General features: G+C 57.7%; 2 protein-coding genes across 5 annotated transcripts in view; one reads left to right on the forward strand and one right to left on the reverse strand.

The window, feature by feature from the left end:
• Ercc2 (ERCC excision repair 2, TFIIH core complex helicase subunit) lies at positions 1 to 14,786 on the forward strand. Of its 2 annotated transcripts, XM_046455797.1 has the most exons (23): positions 1 to 36; positions 347 to 446; positions 1,944 to 2,021; positions 2,092 to 2,154; positions 2,307 to 2,420; positions 3,493 to 3,609; positions 3,700 to 3,816; positions 4,069 to 4,192; positions 4,284 to 4,380; positions 4,484 to 4,617; positions 4,699 to 4,867; positions 6,641 to 6,759; positions 8,764 to 8,833; positions 8,925 to 8,994; positions 9,088 to 9,189; positions 10,344 to 10,407; positions 10,691 to 10,812; positions 12,014 to 12,106; positions 12,193 to 12,265; positions 12,421 to 12,491; positions 12,603 to 12,746; positions 12,902 to 13,045; positions 13,331 to 14,786. In XM_046455797.1, the coding sequence occupies exons 1-23, from the start codon at positions 32 to 34 to the stop codon at positions 13,421 to 13,423; spliced, it is 2,283 nt and encodes a 760-aa protein (XP_046311753.1). In that variant the 5' UTR covers positions 1 to 31; the 3' UTR covers positions 13,424 to 14,786. The 2 variants fall into 2 exon arrangements, 1 of the variants encoding a protein (XP_046311753.1); XR_009227910.1 differs by lacking the exons at positions 9,088 to 9,189; positions 10,344 to 10,407; positions 10,691 to 10,812; ... (4 more) ...; positions 12,902 to 13,045; positions 13,331 to 14,786 and adding an exon at positions 7,810 to 7,879 and having other exon boundaries at positions 8,925 to 8,940.
• Klc3 (kinesin light chain 3) overlaps positions 13,509 to 27,671 on the reverse strand; it is a 19,539-nt gene continuing 5,376 nt past the window's right edge. Inside the window, exons 1-13 of one of the 3 annotated variants that reach the window (XM_046455799.2) lie at positions 21,722 to 21,805; positions 17,648 to 17,913; positions 17,043 to 17,273; positions 16,703 to 16,766; positions 16,128 to 16,347; positions 15,659 to 15,746; positions 15,481 to 15,582; positions 14,953 to 15,126; positions 14,456 to 14,546; positions 14,344 to 14,384; positions 14,149 to 14,255; positions 13,898 to 13,961; positions 13,509 to 13,699 (exon numbers count right to left, since the gene is read on the reverse strand). In XM_046455799.2, the coding sequence (XP_046311755.1) occupies positions 13,628 to 13,699; positions 13,898 to 13,961; positions 14,149 to 14,255; positions 14,344 to 14,384; positions 14,456 to 14,546; positions 14,953 to 15,126; positions 15,481 to 15,582; positions 15,659 to 15,746; positions 16,128 to 16,347; positions 16,703 to 16,766; positions 17,043 to 17,273; positions 17,648 to 17,905 (1,512 nt within the window). In that variant the 5' untranslated portion in view covers positions 17,906 to 17,913; positions 21,722 to 21,805 and the 3' untranslated portion in view covers positions 13,509 to 13,627. Of the gene's footprint in view, positions 13,700 to 13,897; positions 13,962 to 14,148; positions 14,256 to 14,343; positions 14,385 to 14,455; positions 14,547 to 14,952; positions 15,127 to 15,480; positions 15,583 to 15,658; positions 15,747 to 16,127; positions 16,348 to 16,702; positions 16,767 to 17,042; positions 17,274 to 17,647; positions 17,914 to 18,126; positions 19,595 to 21,721; positions 21,806 to 27,671 lie in introns of those variants that run through there. The other 2 variants (XM_058582954.1, XM_046455800.2) reach the window with 2 other exon arrangements.

Below are 27,671 nucleotides of genomic sequence, written 5' to 3' on the forward strand. Positions count from 1 at the left end.
GTCTGCGCCTAGGCACGCCGCGTCCGCCGCCATGAAGTGAGAGCGTAGTGGGGGCTAGCGGTTCGGGATCGAGAGCGGGGGGATACACGGGAGGAACAATTGATGGAAGGAAGATGGGGGTCCGGTGGGCGCGCCTCAGGACCCGGCGGGGCGAGGGAAGACTGGAGGAGTGGGGTGGGAGTCGCTGCGGGGACCGGCGGGGCAGTAAGGAGACTGTAGCGAGGAGACGCCGAGGGGGACGAGGGTCTCCTGGGAAACTTGGGGATGTCGGACCACACGGCGGGGGAGTGTGGAGGCTGGAGAGGGGCTGAGGGGACGGGACTGACCCCTTAGCCCCCGCCGCCAGGCTCAACGTGGACGGGCTGCTGGTCTACTTCCCCTACGACTACATCTACCCGGAGCAGTTCTCCTACATGCTGGAGCTCAAACGCACGCTGGACGCCAAGGTGGGTGGGTCCGGCCCGCGCTGCCCACTTGACGGGTAGGGCTGCCTTGCGGGGATCTAATGCCGAGGTTGCAGGTCGTTGGGTTTTAAAAATCCAGGACCCTCTGGGCGTGGTGGGTCACGCCTGTAATCCCAGCGACTCGGGAGGCTGAGGCAGGAGGATCAAAAGATCGAGGCCAGCCAGGGCAATTTAGCGAGACCCTGTCTCAAGATAAAAAATTGTAAAAGAGCTGGGGATGTAACTTGGTGGAAGAGCGCCCCCGAGTTAAGTCCCCGATACTAGAAAAAAAAGTCAATCCGAGGACCTCAAGAATCCAGGACTCTAAAATCTCCTGTTATCTAAAACAATAATGGTTTGATCAGTGACAGGACTCTTGTCTAGAATGCATAAGACCTGGGTCCAAACACCCAATACCAGGGAAAAAGAAAATCAAGAAGCTAAAACAATAACGGTTAATAATGGAGCAGCTAACATTGATTGAAGGATGAGTTTTCCAGTGCTTACCAATATATAGACTTCAGAGTGGGTACTAACAGTTTTGAATGCTGGACCCACAGGCTCTCAGCCATGCACCCTTGGGCGAATCATTTAACCTCTTGCCATGGTTTCCACCTCTGTAAAATGAAGAGAGCACTTTCCTAGCATGGGTGAGGTCCTGGGTCCTGAGAACGTCAGCCTCCCGTGCAGGGCATGTGTGCGCACACAGTACTTATTTCTTCGGGTGTTGTGAGGGTTATGCAACTTAATACACAAAAGGCAGGAATTCCCAAATGGGAATGATTTTGACCCCCAGAGGACATTTGGCAATGTCTGGGTGTATTCCTGGTTGTCATCCCAGGAGAAAAGGAGCTACTGGCATCGGGTATAGGTGGAGGCCATAGCCACTGCTGGACATCCTGCTGCACACACAACAGCTTCCCCATAACCAAATATTTTTTTGGCTCCAAATAGCAAAGATATGTGGAAACAGCACTAAGCACAGAGTAAGTCTGTGGAAGGTTTGTAAGCTAGAAGAAAAAGGGTTCACTGTACTTTAGATGCTGTTCCAAATATTTAACCCACAAATTTCTCACTGATCCTCATTGTCATGTTGAGAAGGGCACATTAATAGGTCTGTTTTAGAGGTGAGAATACTGTGGCCCAGAGAGTTAAAGATGCTTATTGGGGGGGGGGGCTGGGGAGGTGGCTCAAGCGGTAGCGCTCTCGCCTGGCATGCGTGCGGCCCGGGTTCGATCCTCAGCACCACATACAAACAAAGATGTTGTGTCCGCTGAAAACTAAAAAATAAATGTTAAAAAAAAAAAAAAGATGCTTATCGAAGACCACTCAACAAGGAGGTGACAGAAATGAGGTGCAAACTCACTGCCCCTGGAGTGCAGACCTTAATTGCTGTATTGTCCTGCCATTCTCAGTTGGTGGCATTTGAGGGAGGGTCCCCAGAGTTTGTATTTCAGGTTCTGAGAGCCTGTGTCTGTCTTTCTGCCCCCACACACACAGGGTCATGGAGTCCTGGAGATGCCCTCAGGCACTGGCAAGACAGTGTCCCTGCTGGCGCTGATTATGGCCTACCAGCGGGTAAGTGAGCCCCTGAGCCTGGGAGGAGGGAGGGTGCTGGGCCGGGACTGAGCACACTCGTCCTTGGCAGGCATATCCACTGGAGGTGACGAAACTCATCTACTGCTCGAGGACAGTGCCAGAGATTGAGAAGGTAGGCTGGGGTGGACCCCATGTCTTTGGTGTCCTGATGGCTGCACTCCCTAGCCTTACGGGGTTGGGATGCTGGAGAGAGGCTGGGGCCTGGCAGGGCAGGGGCTGGAGCTTCCAGTGAAGCCGAGCCCCTCCCTTCCTCCATCTGAGCAGGTGATTGAGGAGCTTCGCAAGTTGCTCAATTTTTACGAAAAGCAGGAAGATGAGAAGCTGCCATTTTTGGGGCTGGCTCTGAGCTCCCGCAAGAACCTGTGCATTCATCCTGAGGTGATTATCCACTCCCTCCTCTTGTCCTAAGTCCCAGGGTCGAGGGACCTCTTCCCTCCAACCATGAGTCCTAGGTCCCAAGATAAGAGCTGTCAGGAAGTATGAGAATTTCTCAGGAAGGTTGCCATGAACAGAATTTCTTTCTTGCAAATTCTGATTCCTCATTCATGGCCCAGGTGAGTGGACTCCTCCAGCTCCTGGAGTCTAGAGACCTGACTTCCTGACTCTGAAACTTACTAGCTGTATATATGTTTTTTTCCTTCCTTCCTCCCTCCCTCCCTCCCTCCCTTCCTTCCCAGGGCTTGTGCATGCCAGGCAAGCACTTTACCAACTGAATTATATCCCCCAGCCCTTAACTGAGATGGTGCAGTTGAAACCTGTAACGTGTACAAAGACCTGAAAGAATATATATCTATATTCTATATAAAAGAATATATATCATGATGAAGGCACAGTGGGGCACGCCTATAATCCCAGCATCTGGGGAGGCTGAGGCAGGAGGATTATGAGTTCAAAGCCAGCCTCAGCAAAAGCGAGGCACTAAGCAACTCAGTGAGACCCTGTCTCTAAATAAAATACAGAATAGGGCTGGGGATGTGGCTCAGTGGTTGAGTACCCCTGAGTTCAATCCACGGTATCCAAAAAAAAAAAAAACCAACAATTTTGAGTGCCAGTATGACATCACAGGTGAAACATTCTCCACCTGACTTTGTATGATTGGTGAAACTCAAAGTGCAGACATACTGAAAGGACTGTATAAAACAGCCTGTGTATGTTAAATGAACCACAACTGAATTGCACATTTAAACTTTGAGTTCCATCCCCAGATATTTCATTATGTATATGCAAACATTCCAAAAGTCCAAACAGCATCTGCAGTCCAAAACACTTCTGGCCCCAAGCATTTCAGACAGGCGCAGTCACGGGGGTAGTCGGGAGTGTGACGGTGCTTGCAGTCTGTACCCTGCAGTAAGTTAGGTATGTTAACCAATAATAAAGCAGGTTGAGGTTCAAATTGTCCAAAAGTCCAGGCGAGCCTGTTTCAGGACTGAGACATCCCCTATGCCCCTAGGTGACACCGCTGCGCTTTGGGAAAGATGTTGATGGGAAATGCCACAGCCTCACGGCCTCCTACGTGCGGGCGCAATACCAACAGGACGCCAGCTTGCCCCACTGCCGCTTCTATGAGGTGCCTGGGGGCCGCTGAGTGGGGCTGGGAGGGCCAGGATGCTCAGGGCAGCCGGCCTTGCTGACCCCTGCCACCCTCTCCTCACCCCAGGAATTCGACGCCCATGGGCGCCAAGCACCCCTCCCTGCCGGCATCTACAACCTGGATGACCTGAAGGCCTTGGGGCGGCGCCAGGGCTGGTGCCCTTACTTCCTCGCCCGCTACTCAGTGAGGCTGTGGGGGTGGGCAGAGTGTGGGTGTGAGGGTTGTGGGCTGCCTATCCCTTGTCTGTCTGCTTGTGTGCGTGTCTGTCTGTTGGCATCTCTCCCTGTGCCTCTGAGCCTTGCCTGTGGGAGCCTATGTCTTTGGGGCCTGCGCACCTGTCTCTGTCTCCTTGTGTCCTCGGCCTCTGCCTGTGAGGCAGGAATGTGTCAGTGGAGGGCGTCACGAAGGCTAGAGCACCCTGTCCTCCTCCCCCAGATCCTGCACGCCAACGTGGTGGTTTACAGCTACCACTATCTCCTGGACCCCAAGATAGCAGACCTGGTGTCCAAGGAGCTGGCCCGCAAGGCCGTGGTGGTCTTTGATGAGGCCCACAACATTGGTAAGGAGGGAGACGGGGTACAAAGGTGGTGGCAGCCGGCCAGACCTCCACCCTGCTGGCCGCAGCCCAGCCCTCGCCCCTTCTTCTCTAGACAACGTCTGTATTGACTCCATGAGTGTCAACCTCACCCGCCGGACCCTGGACAGGTGCCAGGGCAACCTGGAGACCCTGCAGAAGACGGTGCTCAGGTGCCAGGAGGGAGCAGCTGGGAGGCCTGGTGCCTGCCGGGCCACCTACCACCAGCCCGGAGGGACGGGGTGCAGTTTTAGACCCCTACCCGTTTCCCTGCAGGATCAAGGAGACGGACGAACAGCGCCTGCGCGATGAGTACCGCCGCCTGGTGGAGGGGCTGCGGGAGGCCAGTGCTGCCCGGGAGACCGACGCCCACCTGGCCAACCCTGTGCTGCCCGATGAGGTGTTGAAGGGTGAGCCGTGCTCTGCCCCGCCGCCCCGCCTGCCCACCCGCCTCGTGCCCGCTGACCCTCCTCTCCCCTCCTGTCTCGCAGAGGCGGTGCCCGGCTCCATCCGCACGGCTGAGCACTTCCTCGGCTTCCTGCGGCGGCTGCTGGAGTTCGTCAAGTGGCGGCTGCGCGTGCAGCACGTGGTCCAGGAGAGCCCGCCTGCCTTCCTGAGCAGCCTGGCGCAGCGCGTGTGCATCCAGCGCAAGCCCCTCAGGTGAGGCCCGCGTGGGGAGCTGGTGCCTGCAGGCGCTGGGGCGGATCCCAGCCACGTGCCGCCAGGCCTTGTCCACACCTGCTCCGTGGGTCACCACATTGCCAGTGTCAGGAACGACGCTGGCTAGTCCAGCTGGGCAAGGATGGAGTGGCTCTGGGTGGCTGTGTTGGGCGGGCCTGGCAGGCAGTGCAGCTGGACCTGGGAATTTGCCTGAAGACAGTTTCCCAGAGGCGCTGTTTGTGGAGGGGGTGGGAGGGAGCAGTATTGATGCTTTTTTCCTTTGGATGCTCTTGGTGCTGGGAGGGACCAGGGCCTCCAGCATGTAGGCGGGTGCTCTTCCGTGAGCTGCAGCCCGGCCTGGAGCCAGTGGGACAAACCCGGAGAGAGGCTGTGATGGAGGCTGAGACCAGAATCCGGAGGCCCAGCAGGACTGGAGCTCTGGGAAACCGCCCTGGGCCCCCAGATGCATGTCTCCTTTACAGGGAGTCACCGTGCCACACTTCCTTCACCCCCAAGCCGGGGCTGGGGCCTCCCAGAGGTGCATTCGGGGATCATTTAGTGGGGTTCAGACCCCTGGGGCATGGAGCTAGCAGATAATGGACTCAAGAATTGGCAGAGGGGGCGCGGAACTTTTCCCTTGCTGATCTGGATTTGCAAATCGTTGGTTTCTCTGAAGCTCGGTGTCTTTGTAACGTGGGTGGGTGTCAAGGTGGGTGTGGTCTTTACTTCACAGATTCTGTGCTGCTTAAAGGAGAGGGCAGCAAAGCCCAAGTTTTCCGTGTTCCCTACCTCAGCTACATCCCCTGTGTGATGTCTCCACGCTGCAGATGAGGACATGGGCCTCAGGGAGAGGATGCCATTACCCAGGCTGAGCACTGCATGTGCTAAGTTGTAACTTTGAAACCAGCTCTATAGAACTTCAGAGGCTTGGCTACTCTGTCCCCAAGGGAGTGGGGCAGCTCTTGGTGTGGCTTTGTGCCTCTCCCCCAGGTAGGGGACTTGTGAGGGTGGAAGAGGGGCTCCGCCACTCAACACATGTTCCCCAAGTGCCTCAGTGTTCCCGGGTGCGGAAGTGAGTGAGGTGGCCTCCACCACCCTCATGGGGCTGTGACCCAGTGGAAGAGACAGACATATCCCCGACATGGTGATCCCCTCAGGTGCAGATGACAGAGCCTAAGGGACCTGAGCCAGCCTGGGGTCAAAGGCAGGCTTGCAGCATGTTTAAAGTCTGACTGCCACCAGGCTCCAGTCAGGTGCTCCTGCTCCGGACCTGTCCCTCCGGGGCAAGCACTGCAGGCCTACCTGTGTGTGACTGGCTAGGTGGCCTTGTGTGTCTGTGTGGTTGACACAGTCTATGTGAGGCTGTACACGTGTGGTTGTGTTACTCTGAGTATGGGGGACTGTGACAGTGTCACCAAGGTTCCTGAGAGATAGGAGAAACTGATGTGTGTGCGTGTGTGCTCGAGACCTGTGGTCATGCGGGATTAATGATGTGACTGGGTGTGGCTGTGGGTCTTGTTTTGAGTAGACCCTGCCAGTGAGGCCATGAGCATGTGTGACAAGTGGCCATGTTCTGTTTGCCATCACGAAGTGGAGGCTCAGCATAATGTGCCAGTGTTCGAGGTGAGGACAGAAGTTTCTGGAACAGATCTAGTTCCTGGCCTCATGAAACACCCGGTTGCCAGGAGAGACACATGCGGCCACAAGCTCTGACAGCAGAAAAGGGGCCTCTGAGCCTGTCCTTCCCTCTGCCCCTGGCCCTGCCCTCCACAGGTTCTGTGCTGAGCGCCTGCGGTCCCTCCTGCACACCTTGGAGATCGCCGACCTGGCCGACTTCTCCCCGCTCACTCTACTTGCTAACTTCGCCACCCTGGTCAGCACCTACGCCAAGGGTAAGCTCCCCTCTTCTTGCATCTGCTGAGTCCCTGGCAGCTGGCATCGGGGTCCTAGACAAGCCTCCACTGTTGTTGGCAGGGGTTTGGACACAAGCCTTGAAGGCTTGGGCTTGGGAGGCTGGGCTCTATTTTGACAGTCCCTGGGAGCTGAGCAGGCCTCGAGCTCCGATTTGTATTCGCAGAGCCTCCCTCTGGCTACAGAGTGGGGAAGGATGGGGCGGGCAGCAGAACGAGGTGAGCCCTGAGGGCATGGCAAGAGCTGGTCACTGTAACAGAGGGCAGTGGCGAGCCATGGCAGGTTCTGAGCAAGAGAGGTGCCAGGTCAGATTAGTGCTTTAAAAAAATTCTGGCAGGGACTGGAGGCAGTCGTTGGGGTAGACAGCAGGTACCGAGCAAGAGAGGAGGAGGCAGGACGGTGAGGCAGAGAAAGGTAGGTTTAGAGAGAAATGGGAAGGAGAGGCCCAGATGGGGAGTGCGTTAGTGGTGTGAGGACACTCAGGCCTCTGGCCTGTGGGAGAGGGGGATGTTCTGAAGGCTTCAGCCAGCCAGGTTCCCTCCGCTCCTTAGCTGACCAAGGGCTCAGCCTGATCCCTGGGGATTATAGGAAACTAGGTCAGACCTGCTGCCCTGCCCTGCGCTGGGCCTCAGCAGGAGCAGAGTCTCTGCCCTCCCACCAGGGCTGTTGCCATGAGCACTGGACGCTTCCCCCAGTCCCTCCTCCCGCCGTTTCCCCATCTACCGAGGCTCACATCACTGACCTGGAACATGCTTCTCCCATCTTCAGTCTCCACCCAGCAGCTGTGCCCCCTCCGTCCCTCCCTCAGCCCAAGGCTGGACCATGCCACCTGTCTGATCTGCCCTGGCCCAGCCCTCTCCACTCTGAATCATTGCTCTCTGGGAGTTCTCTCTCCCCCCTGGACCAGGAGCCCTTGTGGGCAGGGCTAAGGCTGTCTCTGGTCACTACTGTGTCCTCAGCACAGGGCCAGGCACAGAGGACTTGATTTCTTTCTTTTTTTTTTTTTTTAATTTTTAATATTTATTTTTCAGTTTTCGGCGGACACAACATCTTTGTTTGTATGTGGTGCTGAGGATCGAACCCAGGCCGCACGCATGCCAGGCGAGCGCGCTACCGCTTGAGCCACATCCCTAGCCCTTGATTTCTTTTTTAAATAAGTGAAACAACATGCAAATCTTTCATTCATTTATTTGCTTAACAAAAGCCTGGCGACGCACTGTGAAAGCAGGAACCAAAAAAGGCCTCACCCCTGCCCTGCTGGGAGCGATATTCTGGAGGGGAAACCAGTAGCAAAAACAAAGACGGCCTAGTCCAGGAGGCCTGGTTATGAAAGACGGGCGGTGTTGCTGTGTCCCTGTGGCCGGTGGGGGCAGCCTCTGGAGGAGCTGCTTTCTGCAGTTCGGGGCCGGAACCCAGGGCCTCGCACACGTTAGCGCTCCACCAAGCGCGCCACCCTGTCCTAGGAGCCGACTTTTGAATAAGGGCTCCAGTGGCCGCACGGGCTGCCTGTGGGAGGCAGTGGGAAGGGTGAGCTGGTGAGGGAGGAGGGGAGGGCGGCATGCTGGGTCCCACGGCAATTCTGGATCCTGGGGGTGAGCAGGGAGCATGGTGGCCTGGGAGGGAGGAGATGGCGGCTGGCCAGGATTGTGGAGGTGGTCAGTCACAGGGGCATTTGGGAGGCAGAGCGGTGGGCTTGCCAACGGCCCGGATGGCAGGGCTGTGGCAGCGGCTTGTGCGTGGGTGCTGAGTGGGCCTCCCAGGACAGCTCGAGGACGTAGCTCAGTGCTCTCGGGAACTGCTCGGAGGTCGCCCCAAAGAGCAGGCAGGCTGGGGTGTTCGCGCTCAGGTGCCTGCGTTTGGGGCTTGGACCACTGGTGTTCGGTCCCATTTGCCCCTGGGGCAGGGACTGGTCGCCAGCAAGTTCCTGTGGGAACGGGACGGGTGACCTCTGTGAGGGTCTCACCGGCCTTTGCCTGTTCCTCCAGGCTTTACCATCATCATTGAGCCTTTTGATGACAGGACCCCCACCATCGCCAACCCCATCCTGCACTTCAGGTGGGACCCTGGGCCTGAGCCGGCATGACAGACAGAGGGCAGGCCCCGCCCTCCCCGCCTGGCCCTCACTGTCCGGGTCTGCTCTCCACAGCTGCATGGACGCCTCCCTGGCCATCAAACCTGTGTTCGAGCGCTTCCAATCTGTCATCATCACCTCCGGGGTGAGGACCCTTCCCTGGCCCCTCCAGTCCTCCACCATGGGGTTCTCGGTCCTTCCTTGGTCTGATGACATCCCTCTTCTATCCCTCCTACAGACACTGTCCCCACTGGACATCTACCCCAAGATCCTGGACTTCCATCCTGTCACCATGGCAACCTTCACAATGACACTGGCCCGGGTCTGTCTGTGCCCCATGGTGAGTGTAGAGGATGGGGTTAGGGGCTGTCTGCCCCTCCTCCGGCAGGAGAGCTGTCCGATGGGGTGCCCAGGTGGGCTCCGCCTGCTCCTGTGTGTCTGACTCGCAAAGCCTGTTTTCTCCTCTGCGCTTCTTGTTTTTTTGGTACCAGGGATTAAACCCAGGCACTTAACCACTGAACCCCCCCTTGCCCTTTTTATTTTCCACTTAGAGACAGGATCTCACTGACTTGCTTAGGGCCTTGCTAAAGTTGGAGGCTGGCTTTGAACTTTTGATCCTCCTGCCTCAGCCTCCCAAGCCACTGGGATTACAGGCCTGTGCCACTGTGCCTGGCTCTGATCTGTGAAGTGGAAATGCCTCCTCCCTGATCTCCCAGGGCCACTGACAGGATTCAGAGAGTGTAAAACACGAATGTAGCCCGCATCTCGCTTACGTGGCTTTGCCCAGTTCTTGCCCAGCTGTGACCTGGGTAGGTAAGCCTTCTCTCTGGGTCAATCTCTGTGGTAAGTGGCCTCAGGTCACAGGCTCTGAAGCCCAGAGTCCGCATATATTTTGGAATTTGGAATTTTCCAGGCTTTAGAAGGTTTTTTTCCTTTTTTGGTGCTGGGATGGAACCCAGGGCCTCGGGCACTCTAGGCAAGCGCTCTGACACTGAGCTGCAGCCCCGCCCTGTAAAAGCTTTTGAAGAGTCACATGAAGGGGGTGAGTTGGCCTCTGAGTGGACTCTGGTCAGTGCAGTTTTTGCCGAATAGTTTTTTGGCTTTTGGAATTGCCCTTCAGGGACTGGGGCCCTGTAGTGACCACCAGCTGCATGGTAGCATTGTGAGGACGGCCAGCAGGGGCACTGGTGGCGAGCAGTGTTTTGGAACCATCTAGCCCAGCAGCTGCGGTGGGCTGGACTTAGTTGCTGGCTGGAGGCATGGACAGGCTCAGGTCGGTTCTTTTTCTGCTGTGTGACCATGGGCAGGTGACTCACCTTCCCTGAGCTCAGGTCATCTGTAACAGGTAGCATTGCAGCGTCAATACAGGTAGCTAATGGTTCACCTAGTGACACTGGATCTATTAAAAGCTTTGAATGACAGTAACGGGGTAAGCACTCATACATTGTGACAGTGGCTGCTGCTTCCTTTATTGTGACCTCTTGCTTTCTCCAGATTATCGGCAGGGGTAATGACCAGGTGGCCATCAGCTCCAAATTTGAGACCCGGGAAGATATTGGTATGCTGCCTGTGGGGCCGGTTTCTGTGGGTTCTGGTGGGATCGTAGTGGACTGTGCACGGGCTCCTAAAGCTGCTCACCCGGAAGTGACGCAGCCACTTTTGCCCTCATTGGCTGTGACAAGTCACAAGGCCACGCCTGCTTCAGGAGGCTGGATCTGGAGAAGGGGGTGGGTGTGTGAGCAGCCCTCAGACAGCCTCGGGGCTGCTGAGAACCCCAAGTTCAGGATCGGGAGCGGGAGGGGGCTCTGCGCCAGGAGGGGGCCCAACCTCTGACCCTACAGCCGTGATCCGGAACTATGGAAACCTCCTGCTGGAGATGTCTGCTGTGGTCCCTGATGGCATCGTGGCCTTCTTCACCAGCTACCAGTACATGGAGAGCACTGTGGCCTCCTGGTACGAGCAGGTACGCCCAGCCACTGTGCACCCCGTCTGGGAAGCCCCTCTCCTCACTCTTGGTGCTGCCTGGGTGTCCTTCCTGTTTTCAGTGCCGATGTGTCAGGTGACAAATGGCCTAAAACACGGGAATGTGCATAAAATAAACCCCACACGCCTCTGTGCCCTGCTCCGTCCCCACCAGATTTGGAGCTCAACCCGTGGCAGCCTCTGGGCTCCTGGTGCCCTGGCTTACCCCTGTGACTGTCCCTCCAGCACATAGTGCTCGCTGTGGACATGGGAAGCAAGTGTGGCTCTTGCTGGGTGAAGGTTCTGGAATTAAGACTGGACCAGGACTCCAGGCAAAGCCTCTGGAGAACCTGCAGACCCTCTGGGAAGTGTGAGGACGGGCTTGGGCACGGTGGGCAGGACTCAGCATGGCCACACTGGGCCATGGCAGGAGGTGGTGGGAGGGGCACATCCTGCCCGTCTCTGAGCGCCCCTGGCCAGCTCTCAGGGCCCAGAACACTTCTTTGAGGTGAGATGAGTGGAGTCACTAGTCCAGGCTTCAGGGAGCGCTGGGGCTGGGGCAGGAGCCTTGTCCCTCAGAGCCACGGCCAGACTCTTTCCACACAGTAGGAAAGATGGCTAGAGCCACTTGTGTGCTATTAAGAAACCTTGCCTACCCAAGGCCATGAAAATGGGCTCCCATTTCCTCCTGGATGCTCTGCAGCTTTAGCTTCCACACCTGTGTCTGAGGCAGCCTGCATTGGCTGTGTGGGGTGAAGGTCAGGTTCATTTCCCATTTGAAACCCATTTGCTTCCATATGATTCGTTGAAAAGAGCTGTCCCCACTGAACTGCACAGGTGACCATGGGGCTGGTCTCCGTCTCTGGCTGTGTCTGTCCCTGTGTCCACTACAGTGTGGTGTGTGCACTTGGGGAAGCCTCCACTGGCCCCGGGTGGATTAGTCAGCCCCTGCACCCCCTTGGCTGGGTACCTGTGTCCTGATTGGCCACCATGGGCCATGTGCCTACCCCACTGGGCTCACCACGGTGAAGTTGGACAGTTCTGACCCTTCCTTCATGTGTCCCAGACAGGCAGGTTGAGGCCCAGAGACATGGTCCTTTACACAGGAGTCTGAGGCAGGGCTGGGTTTCACCAGGTACAGCCATGGCCATGCCCTGAACCACGGCCAGCCCCAGCCCTGACCTCCTGCTGTCCCCCCTCAGGGCATCCTTGAGAACATCCAGAGGAACAAGCTGCTCTTCATTGAGACCCAGGATGGGGCAGAGACCAGTGTTGCCCTGGAGAAGTATCAGGAGGTGGGTTTGGGATGGGGAGGCTGAGGCAGTGCTGGGTGGGCTCAGGTAGTGGCTCTGAGGGTGACTCAGCTTGCCCCACCCCCCAGGCCTGCGAGAATGGCCGAGGGGCCATCCTGCTCTCAGTGGCCCGGGGCAAAGTGTCTGAGGGAATCGACTTCGGTGAGTGGGCCTGCTTTCCCCTGCCTAGCGCTAGAGCACGTCCTCTACACCTGTCTGCTCCCTAGCGGGACCAGCCACCCACAGCCTGGGCCTGGCGAGGGCCTTAGCCCCTAGCCCCCTGCAGCTCACTCGTGACCTCTCACCCCTGCCCACAGTGCACCACTTCGGGCGGGCAGTCATCATGTTTGGTGTCCCCTATGTCTACACCCAGAGCCGCATTCTGAAGGTGAGCCACGTGAGGGGGGACACAGGTGGTTTGTGGGGTGGCTGGAGGAGGGCACAGGCACTTGGGAAGGGATGGCTCCCCATCCCTCTCCTCCTCACCCCCTGGCCCCAGGCACGGCTGGAATACCTGCGGGACCAGTTCCAGATCCGCGAGAACGACTTCCTCACCTTTGATGCCATGCGCCACGCGGCCCAGTGTGTAGGCCGGGCCATCCGGGGCAAGACGGACTACGGCCTCATGGTCTTCGCCGACAAAGTACGGGCTCAGGGGCCTCTGCACCCCACCCTGGCTTCTGAGCCCCGCTGTTTCCCCATTCGCCATCAGATGGGCAGGGTATGGTGGCAGGGGCAGCGGTGGCCAGGCTTCTGCAGCCTGGGCCTGACACCCTGTCCCCACCCTCCCACGCAAAGCGGTTCGCCAGGGCGGACAAGCGGGGGAAGCTGCCGCGCTGGATCCAGGAGCACCTCACCGAAGCCAACCTCAACCTGACCGTCGACGAGGGCGTCCAGGTCGCCAAGTACTTCCTGAGGCAGATGGCGCAGCCTTTCCACCGGGTGAGCCCTGGGCCCTGCTCCCTCCCAGCTGTGCTCCCCCAGCCTGCCGCCTCGTTGCGCCACATGCCAGGCCCTGGGGGAGCTGTGTGACTGCTTCCCTGTGCAGCTGCCTGGGGAGGGCAGATGAGGCCCAGTGCCCTGTCTTCTGGATTTCGTGGACAGCTCCCAGTTCAAAATTCTGTCCCTTAGCCCTCCTGTCCCCACTGCCTCTGGAGTCCTGGTCCCCTGCAGTGGCGCTGCAGCAGCTTCCTCAGGCCCTGGCCAACTTCCCTCTGATCCCTGCAGGAGGATCAGCTGGGGCTGTCCCTGCTCAGCCTGGAGCAGCTGGAGTCGGAGGAGACGCTGCGGAGGATCGAGCAGATCGCCCAGCAGATGTGAGCGGGGCAGGCTCATCAGAGCAGTGTGAGGTGACGCCCTCGTCTTGCCTGGCCCTGTCCCAGCAGCACAGAGGACCCCTCAGGTGGACATTCCAAATCTATAGCCTTTAATTACGGGGGAGAAGGCAGCACTGATGTCCGACCCACTGGCCCCCCGCCTCCCAGGCACCCCCCATTCTGGAGAAGCTGCATGGTCCCATCCGTGTTAGCGGGGGCTCATGTCCTGGATACTGGCGCTGAGGGTCCGAGGGAGCTCACTCAAGGGCCGACTGCGGAGCTGGGGACAGACACAGGGAGCGGTGGTGACGGGCAAGCAGATCTCTGCTCCAGTTGTCACTGCGCCCGTCCCCTTGCCTCTACCCCAGGTACACCCTCCCTTCTGTCCTGGGCTCTGCTCCACCCCCACCTGTCAGCCCCTGCCTCTCTGAGCCTGCCACGGTGGCTCTGCTCCATCCTTGACAGGTGTCCTTCTCACCTGAGCCCCCGGAGCTCTGACATTCTCTGTATTCAGCACATTTAGGGACATGGCTCTCTTCATCCTGCAGAGAATGGGTCAGAGAAGGACAGGTGAATGTCCAGGCCCCTCTAGGAAGGTCCTCTCCAGGACTAGGTTAGATCTGTGTCACAGGGCAGATGGGAGCCATGGAAAGCTCTTGAGCAGGACTGGGGGAGGGTGCTGCAGGTGCCACCACCATCAGGGCTTGGCCACCCCGAGCCGGCACTCACCCTGCTGCCCCTGCCAAGCCCTCCCCTCGGAGGCGGGACACCAGCTTCTCACTTCCCCGCCGGAGAGACTCACGGAGCTTAGAGAATGAGCTGCTCCTTCGAAGAGCCTGAAGAGGAGCCAGGGACAGTGACTGACCCCCACCTGGCCCATCCAGTCCCCATCCCCCCTCAGGAACCAAAGCAGGGCCTCCTCACCTGTTGTTCTGCTTCACCAGCTGTGCCTGTGTTAGGAGCTCCTGGGGGACAGAGGGGATGTTGAGAGGGGCACCGAGGAGCCCTTGGGAGGGAGGAGGGCAGACAGGCTCACCCAAAGTTGGTGGCAGGCCCTCCCTGTGGAGGATCTCCCTGTACAGCTCCTCTGCCTGCTCGTATTTGTTCTGCTTCAGGTAGGCGGAGGCCTGCAGGGAGGGCAGGGCAGGGGGACCTTGGCTGTAATCTGGGGACTTCTTAGGACCCCCAGCCCATCTTAAGTGCAAGCCTGGCCACACTGCCTCCTGGGGCCTGCCCAGAGGGCATCTGCTGCTGCAACAGACGGGGCCCCGCCCTGCCTTGGCCGTGTAGGGGGTGACGGTAGCCCTGTTGTAACGAGCTAAGAAGGGGTTGCCCACGGTGGGTGCAATAAAGATGTGACATTGGCATCTGGTCCTGCCAGTGGCCTCTTTGCTAGAACCATTCTCTGGCCATAAACTGGTGCACTTCCTGATGCTGAGGCGACCTTTCCCTCAGGGCCCTCACCTCATCCCCTGGAGCTCCTGTCGTACCTGCCTGCAGCCCCATAGCCCCCTGCCCCCTGCAGCGCCTCACCAGGTTGTTCTTGGTCTTGGCCACATTGGGGTCGTGGGGGCCACCCAGGGCCTCGTAGATGCCCAGGGCGCGGGCGTAATGCCGCTCCACGTCCTCGAACTTGCCCTGGTTCTGGCAGAGCAGGGCCAGGTTGTTGAGCTGCTTGGCCACGTCTGGGTGGTCGGCGCCCAGGACCTGGGGGTCACGAGCCACTGGAATCACGGGGTTGGTGGGCCCCATGATGGCACTGCCATGCCGGGAGACAGGAGGTGGGGCTTACAGAAAGAGGAGGAGGGGCAGAGGCTGCGGTGCTCCAGACACTGGTGGCATACAGGGGTAGACCGCCAACCAGGGGGTCAGAGGGCAGGGCTGAGAGGGGGCGTGTGAGGTCACAGGCAGCAGAGTCCAGATGAAACTAGAAGGTTGGGGGCAGGCCATGCGGTGGGCGATCTAGGCCCACACAGGGGCCCAAGAGACAGATGATCAAAGGGAAGAGCACCAAGTCACAGCCTCAGAGGACAAGGGGTCGCCTGGGATTGGGTAGGGGACCTTCTCACGGATCTCCAGGGCACGCTGGCACAGGGGCTCTGCCTCCCGGTAACGCCCACGTTTCCCGTAGAGGACAGCCAGGTTGTTGAGGGTGGCGGCCACCTGCAGGGGGGGTGCAGGTTGGAGGGGGCGGGCACTGCGGCCTCCCTCCCGTCCCTGCGGGTGGGGGCCCACTCACTGCAGGGTGTTCAGGACCCAGTGTCTGCTCCCGGATCTGCAGGGCGTCATGGAGAAGGTCTGTCGCCTCCTTGTACTTGTTCTGGTCCCTGTGAGGCAGTCACAGGGGTGGCGGGGACAGCCAAGCTTGGGCTACTACGGCTGGGCTGGTCCAGACAGGTCCTGGGACCTGGCTGAGCCAGGCGTGGGTGGCACCCTCCAGGTGTCCCTTCAGGCCTCCCCAAACCTCCTGAGTCTCCGGGACTGTCCCCGTACCACTAGGTCTCTGCCAAGCCTCTGGCCACCCCTCTCTTCCCCACCTGGGGTTGGGGCCCTTGCTGACTTCTGGGTCCCAGCCACTCCCGAGATCTCTGCCTTCCTCTTTGTTTTCCTGTCCTCTTCTGCCCTGTCCCTGTCCACCCCTGGTGCTCCATGTTGAGGGGATGCCAGGTCCTTCACCCAACAACAGGCCCTGCCAGTGCGGCCCTCACCGGTACACCAGGGCCAGAATGTTGAGCATGGTGGCCACATCAGGGTGGCAGTGGCCTGAGCTCCGCTCCAGGTCCTCCAAGGCCTGGCGGCACAGAGGCACAGCGACCTCGTAGCGGCCCTGGCCCGCATACTGGATCACCAGGTTGTGCAGGGTCCGAAGGCGGGCAGGGATCTCGTATCCGCCCTGCTGGGCTGCCGCGGCCCCTGCTGCTTCAGGACCTGGGGGAGGCAGGCACTGAGTCCCCTCAGGCGCCACGGACACCTCGCAACTGCTGGTCCCCACACTGACCTCTGAGCTGGGGAACACAGGCATCCAACCAGCTGGTGGGATGTGTCCTGGCCTGGGGCAGGAACGGTGCCCACCTGGCCTGTGAGGTGTGTGGGGAGCTGCCTGGTTCACAGCTCCGGGCCTCACCTGCCGGTCATCCCCGCTAATGCCAGCCACCTGTCCCATCCTCCGCCTGACTCTGCCCTCCCCTCCCCCTCCCTCACCAGAGAACTTGGGGTCCCTCCCAGCCTGGCCTGTGGTCCTGCCTGGCTGTGCTCCCACGTCACACGCGGCCCTCACACCCACCTCTCCTCTCCTCACTGGGGAACAGGGAGGCCAGGCTGTCTCGGCGAGGGGGGGACTCGGGGCGCTACAGGGAGGACAGGAAAGCGAGAGCCATGAGAACTGGGGTAAACACAGCCTGGGTCCTGAATCCCTCGTGGGGTTTGAGCAGTGCTGATCAGAAGCCTTAGGGCTCTCCTGGGGGTCGAGGAGGATGGGGGGCTTTGTGAGCAGCTGGGGGGGCTTTCTGGCAAATGCAGGGAGTCTGAGGGGTCTACAGAGGCTGGGGCCTTGGGGTGCTGGGGCGGGGCGGAGCCTCAGGAGCTCTGGGAGGGCAGTGTCCCCGCCACGTCCTGCCCGGCACCTGGCTCTCCTCGGGCGGGTCATACTGCCGCAGCTGCCCCAGGAACTCAAGGTGGTGCTTCTCCTCCTCCAGCTGCGCCACGGCCTCCTCGCTGGCCCGCAGCCGCCGCTGCGTCTCCTCCAGCTCCTCGCGCAGCCAGACGTTCTCCTGCGCCAGCCTCCGGGCCTGAGCCCGCAGCCGCTGCTTCTCCGCCTCCAGCACACCCACGTGCGCCGAGAGGGCCAGCAGCACCTGCGAGGGGCGGTCAGGAGCCGAGCTGGGGGCTGCCCTGGCCTCTCACAGCCCTGGCCCGGCATCCCACAGGGGCCCTGCAGATTCCGCAGACTGCAGTGATGCTGAGGCTCGGGGACCCCTCTGACTTCACCCAGGAGGCAGATCTCAGGACCACTTCATGTTTCACCCTGTAACCCAAAGTCTCCCGAGACCCTCAGCTCCACCAGAGGGTGCCGTCTGGCTCAGGGCATCGTGATGCTGCCTGGGGACTCCACTTGTGGCCTGAAGCCTGCCCTCCCGGCTGCTGTCCCCGTGCCTCCCACGTCCCTCCTGCTTCCCTGCACACCTGGTCTAAGCCCCAGGCCTGAGCGCCCCCACCAGGCCCCTCATACCTGGGCTTCGCCTAGCCCCAGCTCGATGGCCTCCAGGGAGTGGCCCACCACCTGCTGCTTCTCCTCCAGCAGCTCCAAGCCAGGCGCAGGACCATGTGCTGCCAGGGCCTCCGCCAGGTGCCCAGCCAGGCTGCGGTGCTCTGCCCGCAGGGCCTCCAGCCCCTGCACCACCTGCCGAGTCTGCCGCACCAGCTCCTCAGGGTTCAGGCGCTCTGAGCCCAGCCCCATGCTCCCAGGGGGCACCACCTGCACCGACATGGCTGCTCCTGGGGGTGGCAGCGGAGGTGGGGTGTCACTGCCAAGGCAGGCCAGTCCCCAGCTCCCACACTAGGATGGCCAGTCGGACCCCAACCTCTCCGCATCCCCGCTCTCCTCTGCCCACCCACCCGGCCAGTCTCTGCCTCCGAGCCCTCTCCATCCCAGCCAAACCAGCTCTGCATCCGCCCCAGCCAGCCCTCACTGGGAACATTCTAGTCTACCTCTGTCTGTCTTCTGAAGCCAGGGCTCTGCCCTGAGGACAATTCCAAAATTTTACTGTATGTAATTAACCAAGAGGGCACTCAGCTGGCTCTTGATCCCCCCACCTGCACTCAGCTCGCGGGGCTGGCCCTTCCCTCTCCAAGGTCCCTAGCACCCTGCCCAGAGCTCCCAGCCAGCAGTGTGCCCTGGGAACAGAGGCACCTCCTCTGCTGGGCGTGGGGGGCGGGGCACGTGGAGGCGGCAGCTCCCTGTGAGCTCATTCTCAGGGTGTTTTTGTTGGGAACCAGTCAGGCCACTGAGGGTGGGTGGGGCCGGAGGCCAGGGCGAGGGGCTGGGGCACCAGAAGCAGAGAAGCCTCTAAGTTGGGGAGAGAAGGAGGGGGCCGGCATGGTGGCTCCTGGTCTTGATGGACCCTGAGGGAACAGGGGCTCCACCTTCCACCACAGACAGGCTCAGCCAGCCCAGCGCCTGTTGGAACATGCGCATGGCACAGGTGTGGCCCATGGATGTCACTGTCCGTGTGACAGTAGAGGTCTAAAGCCTCCTAATGAGTTGAGGTCCCACATGGGGATTTTGTGTGGTTTTATGTGAGTGACCAGGTCCAGTGCTTAGCTTTTGGTGCCTCCGGGGTCCGGGTAGACAACAGTTCTCAAACCCGCCTCCATTTATGATGGCTTTATCAGAATGTGTGGCCACCAGAGGCGCAGGAGCATCTACTACACACATGTCCTCCCGAGGTTTTCTTTTGGTGCTGGGAGTTGAACCTAGGGGTGATTTACCACTGAACCCCAGCCATTTTTATTTTGAGACAGGGTCTCATTAAATTATCCAGGCTGGCCTCCACTTGTAATCCTCCTGCCTCAGCCTCCCTAGTGGATAGGACTAGAGGTGTGGCCACCACACCAGATGCCTCCTGAGTTCTTAAAGACACAGTGCAACACACACATTCTCCCCTCAGAAACACAACTCAACACACCCACACTCACACACTCCCTTGTTTCAAACAACACAACACACACATACCCTCTCTTAACATACACACCCTCATTAGAAATACAGTACACATTCTTATCTTAGAAACACAACACACACTTTCTCCTCTTAAAAATACAGCTCAAGCTGGGTGTAACGGCACACTTGTAATCCCAGTGGCACGGGAGGCAGAGGTAGGAGCATCGCAAGTTTGAGACCAGCATGAGCAACTTAGCGAGACCCTGTCTCAAAATAAAAAAAATTATAAACGGCTGGGTATGTGGCCAGTAGTAGAGCGCCCCTGGGTTCCACGTCCAATGCCACAAAATACAGCTCAACTCAAAAACTCATATGCATCCACATTCTCCTTGCAGAAATATGACCTAATGCAACCTGTGAAATCAGGTACATGCAGGTACATCTCCCACACCCATGCCCGCTGCCCACCGGAAACACCACACAGACACCTCTGCTTTGCTCTGTCGACTCCCGACTCCCCTGCCCCTCACCTCCAATAATCCAACCAAATCCCCAAGAGTTCACAAATTGTGTCCCTGCACTCATCCATGACACTCACTTTCTCACACACACAGTCCCCGAGCGGCCACCTCCTCCTTATGTACTTGAAGCCCCTCCAAACACACTCCAAGAATCTGTTGGGGACACCTCCTCGTGTCCCCCACTCCTCTAAGTCCCTCCACCTCCACCCTGTGTCCAGCAGAACTCACACACAGGCACCCAGATACCTAGACACACAGATGGCCCCAAACTCAATCTCAGTTACTCTGCGGGCCATGGGTGCCCACAGTGTGGGGTGCCCTACAGGTCGGGCAGCTCCCTGTCTCCCTGCACACTGCCCAGGCTCTGTCCACCAGAAGCAGCCCTGAGTTCCCCGCACCTGCTGGCTGGACCATGGTCACATATGCTAAGAGTGTCCCGTGCACTTCACACGCCACAGAGTCCAATGGCCACCAAACTCTCCTATAGCTATACATTTGTATATAGGAATGTCCCCCCATGATCGATGGCACAGCATCCTCATAAACCCATTGTAAACTGAAAATATCACAAGCTGAAAACGGATTTAGTGTAGCTGCCTCCTGGACTTCTGAGCCGACAACATAGCACTGCAGAGCACTGGTCAGCTCCTCTGTGACCACTGGCCAACTGGCCACTGCCGCTGCGCAGCATCACAAGAGAGGATGGCACGGTGTAGTGCTAGCCCAGGAAGGAAAAAATCAAAATTCACAACTCAGAGTTTGAAGAACAGCTTCTCCTGAACACAAATCACTTTCACAGATTGTAAGTGGATTTCTCCTCATTAGTGTAGGTCAGGTACCATCTCCAGTTTCTGTGGGGGCTGTAGGTTTGTGTAACACACCCTGCTCTCTCACCCTGCGCACACAAGCCACATAGATGGTCACATTCACAGTCACACAAATCCATCAAGGGCCAGCCTGACAAGCACATAAAGTATTCACCCAGTTTTGTTAATGTAACAATCCGCTCCCCCACACACACCACCCGCAATCAGACCCGGCCTCCCGCATACCACCCCAGGCCAGGGCACCACAGCCCGGCCACAGCCCCGCTGCAGCTGGGCCACAGCCACCCATCACTCAGGCTGTCACCGAGACAAACACCAGCCCCTGCGTGCGCTCATATAGAGCCTCATGGGCTCCGCCAGCAGAGTAGTAATCACAGGCACAGCCCACACATGGCTCTCCTCTTCCATCCTGTCATCCAGGCACAGGACAATCCCAACCACACATCACTCCCCACAGAGAGGACTCCACGCTCGCTGGCAGTCCACAGCAACTGTGGAGAACACACACACACACACGCACACTCTCACTGGCTTCCTCTCCATACACACCTCACTCTCCCAGACCCATGGCTCCACACTTGGTAACCCAGGCAAGAGCCCAGCCTCGGGGCACACTCACCCACAACTCCGGGACACCAGCACTGTGACACAACTCAGAAGTCAACCTCAGTCCCCTACGCACACACACTCCATCCTACAGGCAGAAGGACAAGGGCCGCCACACAACACCCGTATCTAATCTTACAGCTGCCAGCAGAAAGTCACCGACAGCCACATGATCTCTGGGTTGCACACACGAAGTCCTGTTACCAGCCCGACTCCCAACACACACGCACACACGCACACCCCCCTCCATCACAGACACAACCAGAGGTCACATCACAGAAAAGTTCCCGGTCCCGGGGTCATGCGGCCGCCCATCTCCCCTCCACACTCACACCCCGCACACTCGCGCGCGCACCGAGTCGCTCGGGCCTCACGCGCCGGCGCAGCAGGACCCCAGCGCGGCCCCCAGCCCCTCACCTTACCTCTGGCGGCGGTGGCCTCGCGCAGGTCACCAGGGTCCCCTCCCTCCGCCAGGCCCCGCCCCATCCTCGCCCTGTTTACCTGCGCGGGGGAGGACGCGGCGCGGCGGGGCCTCGGGACCAGGGAGCCCCAGGTCCGGCGGCGGCGTCCAGGGGCCGCGGTCCGTCGGGCCCACAGGCGCGCGGCCCAGGGTGCGCGCCAGGCCCCGCCGCGCCCCCCGCGCCCCATCACCGCGGCGCCCCGCCGCCGCGCCCCTCCCCGGCGCCCACCTGCCGCGGAGGGCTCCGGACCGCTCCGCCGCGCCCCTCTCGCCCGGCCGCCGCCCGCTGCGCCCGCTGCGCCCGCGGCCCGGCCCGGCCGGGCGGCTCCTCGGGGGCGGGGCGACCGCGAGCCACGCCCCCGCAGGTGAGCGGCCCCGCCCACATCCCGCGGGAACTGCGGCCCCGCCCCCGCGCGGCCCCGGGATCCCAGAGCCTCAGGCTCCCGCGGCCCGCAGCCTCCCGGCCACGTCGAACCTGACCTGGGGCCTGAAAGGCCACTCTGGAATCTTGAAAACTCTGACCGACGACATTCTTTCAGCGCCTGCCGCGGGCCTTTGCCTCGATTTACCTCCCTTCCCTCCGATCCCGTCGTTTGTCAAGTCTCTTCACAAAGGCCGCCTCTTCTGAGAGCCCTTCCCTGGTGGCTCCTCTTATTATTTTTATTTTTTTGGGTACGTAGGGTTGAGCCCAGGGGCGCTTAAACACTCAGCCACAGCCACAGCCCTTTTTATTTTTATTTAGAGACAGGGTCTGGCTAAGTTGCTTAGGGCCTCACTAAATTGCTGAGGCTGATCTGGAACTTGCAATCCTCCCATCTCGGCCTCCCAAGTTGCTGGGATGACCGGCATGGGCCACCATTCCCAGCTGTGATTGCTCCTTTTAAGGGCACCTTCCCACCAAAACGTTGCTTCATTTCTCTGCTTGATTTTGTTCATGAAACTTTTCAGGGTCTAAGATCATTTTATATAACATGTTTCATAACATATGACATCCTCGGGGCTGGGGACGCGTTGGGTAAGAATTGGGTTCTGGGTTCAAAGTGATTCCAGCATTCACTGGCTGTGCAGCCTTAGGCAATTAACTTCCCGTGCCTCGGTTTATCTAATATGTAAAGTGGGAACAGTTGAAGTCTGCAAGGATTGAATTGGTTAATGTGGACAGTATTTTTTTTTTTTTTAATCAGGGCCTGGCACGAAGGAAGTACTTAGTACCAATTAGCTACTATCGTATTACTGGTTCCTTTTCCCCCCTAGGGACCTGTCAGCTCCTGAAGGCAGGACTCTGTTGTCCACAGTGTATGTTTGGCACCAGAACAGAGCCTGATGCAAAGTAGGTACTCAATGGACATTCGTTGGGCGAATGAACGAATCAAGTTCTAGAGTCGTGAGCGGGGTGCGTACAAGATTTGAACTTGGCCAAGCCGAGCTCTTGGAATCCCCTGCAGGCCCAGCTCACTGCACTGTGGGATTCTTCCAGCAGGGGGCGCCGCTGCTCCGTGGACCAGGCCCACCCCAGCGTCTTTCGGAACCTGCGTCTCCCACAACCTGCCTCCGACAATCTCCAGCGCAGAGACTTCCTCCTCCTGGAAGCCCTCTGGGACCACCCCCAGCCTAGGCCTGCAGCCTCTGGGGCTCCCACACCCCTAGCCTGCGTATTCTGGGTCATCACTGTCTGGGGACCCGTCTGTCTCCCATACTGGACTGTGAATTCCTGGAAGGCAGGACAGGGCTAGGTGCCAGTCCGTCACCACGCTGTCCCCAGGGCCACCCTACAGAGGGCAAACAGAGATGGCACTCTGCAGATTGAGTGTTGATTGGATCATGGAAAAAAACAAACTCACATTCTAACTCTGCCGGGTCTTACTAGCCACAGGGTTGAAGGGGCTCATCATGGATGTGGTCACACTTAGGTAGTGAGGGGACTGGAGTCAGGTGGCCCAGCTTGGTCATTGTTGGCTGTGTGATCACTAGCTAGGAAGTGACCTCTCTGGGTTTCAGGTACCTGGTCTGTGAAACCAGACTCCCAGGGGCAACCTACTCAGTGAGGCTGCTGGGACGGTCATGGAGAGATCCAAAACAGTCTTAGAACAGAGTAGGTGGTGGTCAACAGTGTGGGGAGAGGCAGGGAGAAGGGCCCAGGAAGAGGTGGGTTCAAATCCAGGCCTTCCCATTCCCTCTCCATGTAACCTGGGGCAACAATGATCTCTTGAACCTCTATCTCCTTATCTGTAAAACAACCACCTCAGCGAGGATTAAATGAGATAAAGGGAAAGGGAAAGGTGTTGACTAAGGCAAACATTCTCCAGCTGGCCCTGGGCCAAGCCGTGGTGCACATGCCAGTGAGGGCTGGGAGTTCTGAATTCCTACCCAGAACAGGCCCTGTGCCAAATCCTGCATGCGGTAGGTCACCTCCCTTAGTCCTTACCACAGGTATGCCGGTTACCCCCACTCCACATGGAAGATGAGGCACAGAGAGGTTGAGTGACTCTTCCAAGGTTCCACAGCCAAGGACTAGTGGAATCCATACAGCCACCCACTCTGACCAGTCCCATCTAAAGATGAGTAAACTGAGGCTCAGAGGGAATAAATGATTTCTCAAAGACCACAGTCTAGAAGGCATTCAATGAATACCCCATTCTATCCCTTAGGGCCTCAGTTCGCCTGGTCAGGATAGTGAGTGGATAAATTGGGGGCTTTTCTACTTCCAACTCTTGGCCACAGTTTAATTTAAAAAGTAATGCACTGGGGCTGGGGTTGTGGCTCAGTGGTAGAACACTTGCCTAGCATGTGTGAGGCACTGGGTTCGATCCCTGGCACCACATAAAAATAAAAACAAATAAATAAAGGTATTGTGTCCATCTACAACTAAAAAAAAAAAAAAGTAATGCACTGTTAGGCATGGTGGTGCACGCCTGTAATCCCAGCTACTTGGTAGGCCGAGGAAGAAGGATTATAAGTTCAAGGTCAACCTCAGCAATTTAGCAAGACCCTGCCTCAAAATGAATTTTTAATAAAGAAAGAAAAGCCAGGCATGGTGGCTCTCACCTGCAATCCCAGTGGCTTGGGAGGCTGAGGCAGGAGGATGGATGGCTCAAGGCCAGCCTCAGCAATTTAGTGGGGCTGTAAGCAACCTAGTGAGACCCTGTCTCAAAATAAAAAATAAAAAAGGTCTGGGGATGTGGCTCAGTGGTTAAGCACCCTGGGTTCAATCTCTGATATAAAAACAAAACAAAAGAGAAAGAGAAAGAAAGAGAAAAAGGAAAATATGTTTGTAGATACCAGAGTGCAAAAAGTGGATCTTGTCTCTCCTTAACCCTACCATCCTTCCCAGAATCGAACACAGTTAGCAGTTTCCAACATCCTTCCGGAGATACAGATGGATGTGGGTTGTGTGTGGATGTAGGAGAAGTGTGTGTCCCTTTAATAAAAACACAAAAGAAATCATCATCACCATGGAGGGGACATTGGCTTTGGATGCTGCTCCGTGACCTGACTTCCTTTGGTCAGGGGTAGAGGGGCACAGGTGTCAGTCACGCCAGTTCTGAGTTTAGACCTTAAGAGACCTGAACCCGTCCTGCTGCAAGCCCCAGCGTGGCCAAGAGAAGAGCTCCTCCCCCTTCAGCCTGCACCCACCCAAGTCGGCTTCCAAGCAGAGCATCCCTGCTGGACCCACAGATCAACCCAATCCACGTCTGTTCTTTGTTTATTTATTTACTGGTACTTAGGATTGAATCCATAGGCACTCAACCACCGAGCCACATCCCCAGCACTTTTCATTTTTAATTTCTCGCTGAGTTTCTGAGGCTGGCTTTGAACTCGTCATCCTCCTGCCTCAGCCTCCTGAGCAGCTGCTTTTTTTTTAACCAATTTCTTTCTTGGTGTTGGGTTGAAACCTAGCGCCTCTGCATGCTGAGTAAACTTGAATTCCATCCCAAGCACCACACACACAAAGACTGCATTCTTGATTTTGGAATGGTGTTTTCCATAGCATTTTGGTGAAAATAAGTATATTTTCATAATTTTTCCCACTTGATAATACATTTTGGCCCAGCAGCTTGGGAAGCTGAGACAGGAGGATCACAAGTTTGAGGCCAGCCTCAGCAACTAAGCAAGACCTTAAGCAATTTGGCGAGACCCTGTCTCAACAAAATAAAAAGGGCTGGGGCTGGGGCTCGGTGGTTAAGCACCCCTGGGTTCAGTCCCTGGTAACAAACCAACTACAACAACAAAACCCCACAAAAACCCTCCAATATATCCTGCCAATTTTTCTGAAGCAGAACATACAGATTAGCTTTATTCATATTTTATATACAGCTGCATAGTATTCCAGTAAGTGATGTCTCATCTTTTATCTTTTTGGAGGTGAAAATTATCCTCTATCTACTCAGGTGTACATATGTATAAAAGTTCATTGATCCTTAGAGCACTTCAAGGAATGTAAGTTTTACCTTAATTTAAAAAAAGTAGATTTGGGAAGAGAAACCATGATATGGATAGATATGAATATCCAAACACTCCAAATGTAATATAAGAATACATTTGAAAAAACAGAACCTCAAAACAAACACATTGGGGGATGCAGCTACAGCAGCACCTGGAGGAAGATGCGTAGCCGATGGTGAAGACTGGTGTGGAGGGCCTGGGGTGGGGCAGGTGGGGGTCATGAGAGGCTTTCTTTTATTTTTTTACTTAGTCAACAAACACTAATTTATCTCCAGGGCACTAGAGAGCCATGGCAGGCTATCAACAGGTGGGGTTGGCATTAGGGAGTAGGTGGGAGAGGGGGAGACTGGGACAGGAGTCCAGGACAGAGGACCATGGAGGGGGTCTTGAGCTAGGGCAGGCACTGGGGAGACAGAGAAGGGATGGGCCCTGGGGACTGAGACGGACTACATGAATATGAGGGATCATAAGCTCCCCAGGGTCACTTGTTCCTGTGAGATTCAACATGCAGCAGATACAGTGCAGGGTCAGGGCCTGGCCTTTGATTGGGTCAGCCCAGATCACATGACTGAACCATTGCTACAAGGGATTCTGGGAAACTGAGTTCGGGTAGTTTGGGCTTCTCCAATGGAGGCTGGTTTAGGATGGGGACTTCCCCAAGCTTAAAAGGTCTGCTGACACTGTGTGGCCAAAAACAAGAAGTCAAATGCCCCACTGGGGATTATCAGGAGCCCATGGGGCTGGGCTGTGCCACCTGCCAGGTGTGTGATGCAACTGGCTTCCCCGCCCCCCTGCCCACAGCCCTCCCTGGCTTCCATAAACACAGAGTGTGCTGAAGCTCTCCCCTCAGCCCCCAGGGTCCTTTGGGCCTCTTCCTGTCCCCTCTCCAACCTCATCTTCTTTCTCCCACATTTCCTTGGCTACATTTGCTCCTACTCTGGCCTCCTGCCTGTCCTCAGATGGGCAAGCCACTCCCACCTCAGGGCCTTTGCACCAGCTACTCCCCCAGAACCTCCCATGGCGGGCTCCCTCCTCTCTTTCAGGCCTCTGCTCAGATAACACCTTCCCAGAGACACCTGCCTTGACCTCCCCTGCTGCGTCCCCACTGTCATCTTACCTCCTTTATTTTCCTTCAAAAATCCTTGTTGAAACATCACCTCCGTGAGGGAGGGAACGTGGCTGTATTCTTCTGTACCCCCAATAAATGTTCAGTAAATAACTGTTTCTAGTTCCTTTTAGTTCTCTGGGCCTCTGCTTCTCTAAGCACCAAGGAGGCCTTTGCTAATCTCACCTTGCTGGGAAGGGGCAGGTAGGTGCGGAGATCAGGAGTGGGACCCCAGGGACGTTTCTCAAGCATTCCTTCCTGTCCCTGCTCCCCACGTCAGGAGTCTGGGGAGAGGAGAGGCTCCATTCACCCCCCAGAGCTCAACTGCCCGGGAGCCTGGGGGAGGCCAGGGAGATGCCCGAGGAGGCGGAGACCCCAGCAGGAGGGACGAGGAGGGCAGGAACCCCCTTCTCCATTGCTTTCCTGGGGAGGCTCCTGGCTCCTCAATGCCGTCCCCACTTGACAGAGCCCCTCCTCAGCCCCTGAGGTCCCGGTCACCACTGGGCTGCCCCAAGGTCCTGCTCCAGCTCCACGGCTCCACTCCAGTGCGGGGTGACAGGCTCTGCCCAGCCCACCCTTCCCGGGCACGGGTGCGGCCACCAGCGGCCCAAGGCTGCCCTTGTAAGGAGGC

Source organism: Marmota monax, unplaced genomic scaffold (assembly GCF_021218885.2).
Source record: "Marmota monax isolate L192 unplaced genomic scaffold, Marmota_monax_Labrador192_F-V1.1 WCK01_AAM20220418_F8-fsc00149, whole genome shotgun sequence".
In the NCBI taxonomy this organism is placed as follows: Eukaryota; Metazoa; Chordata; class Mammalia; order Rodentia; family Sciuridae; genus Marmota; species Marmota monax.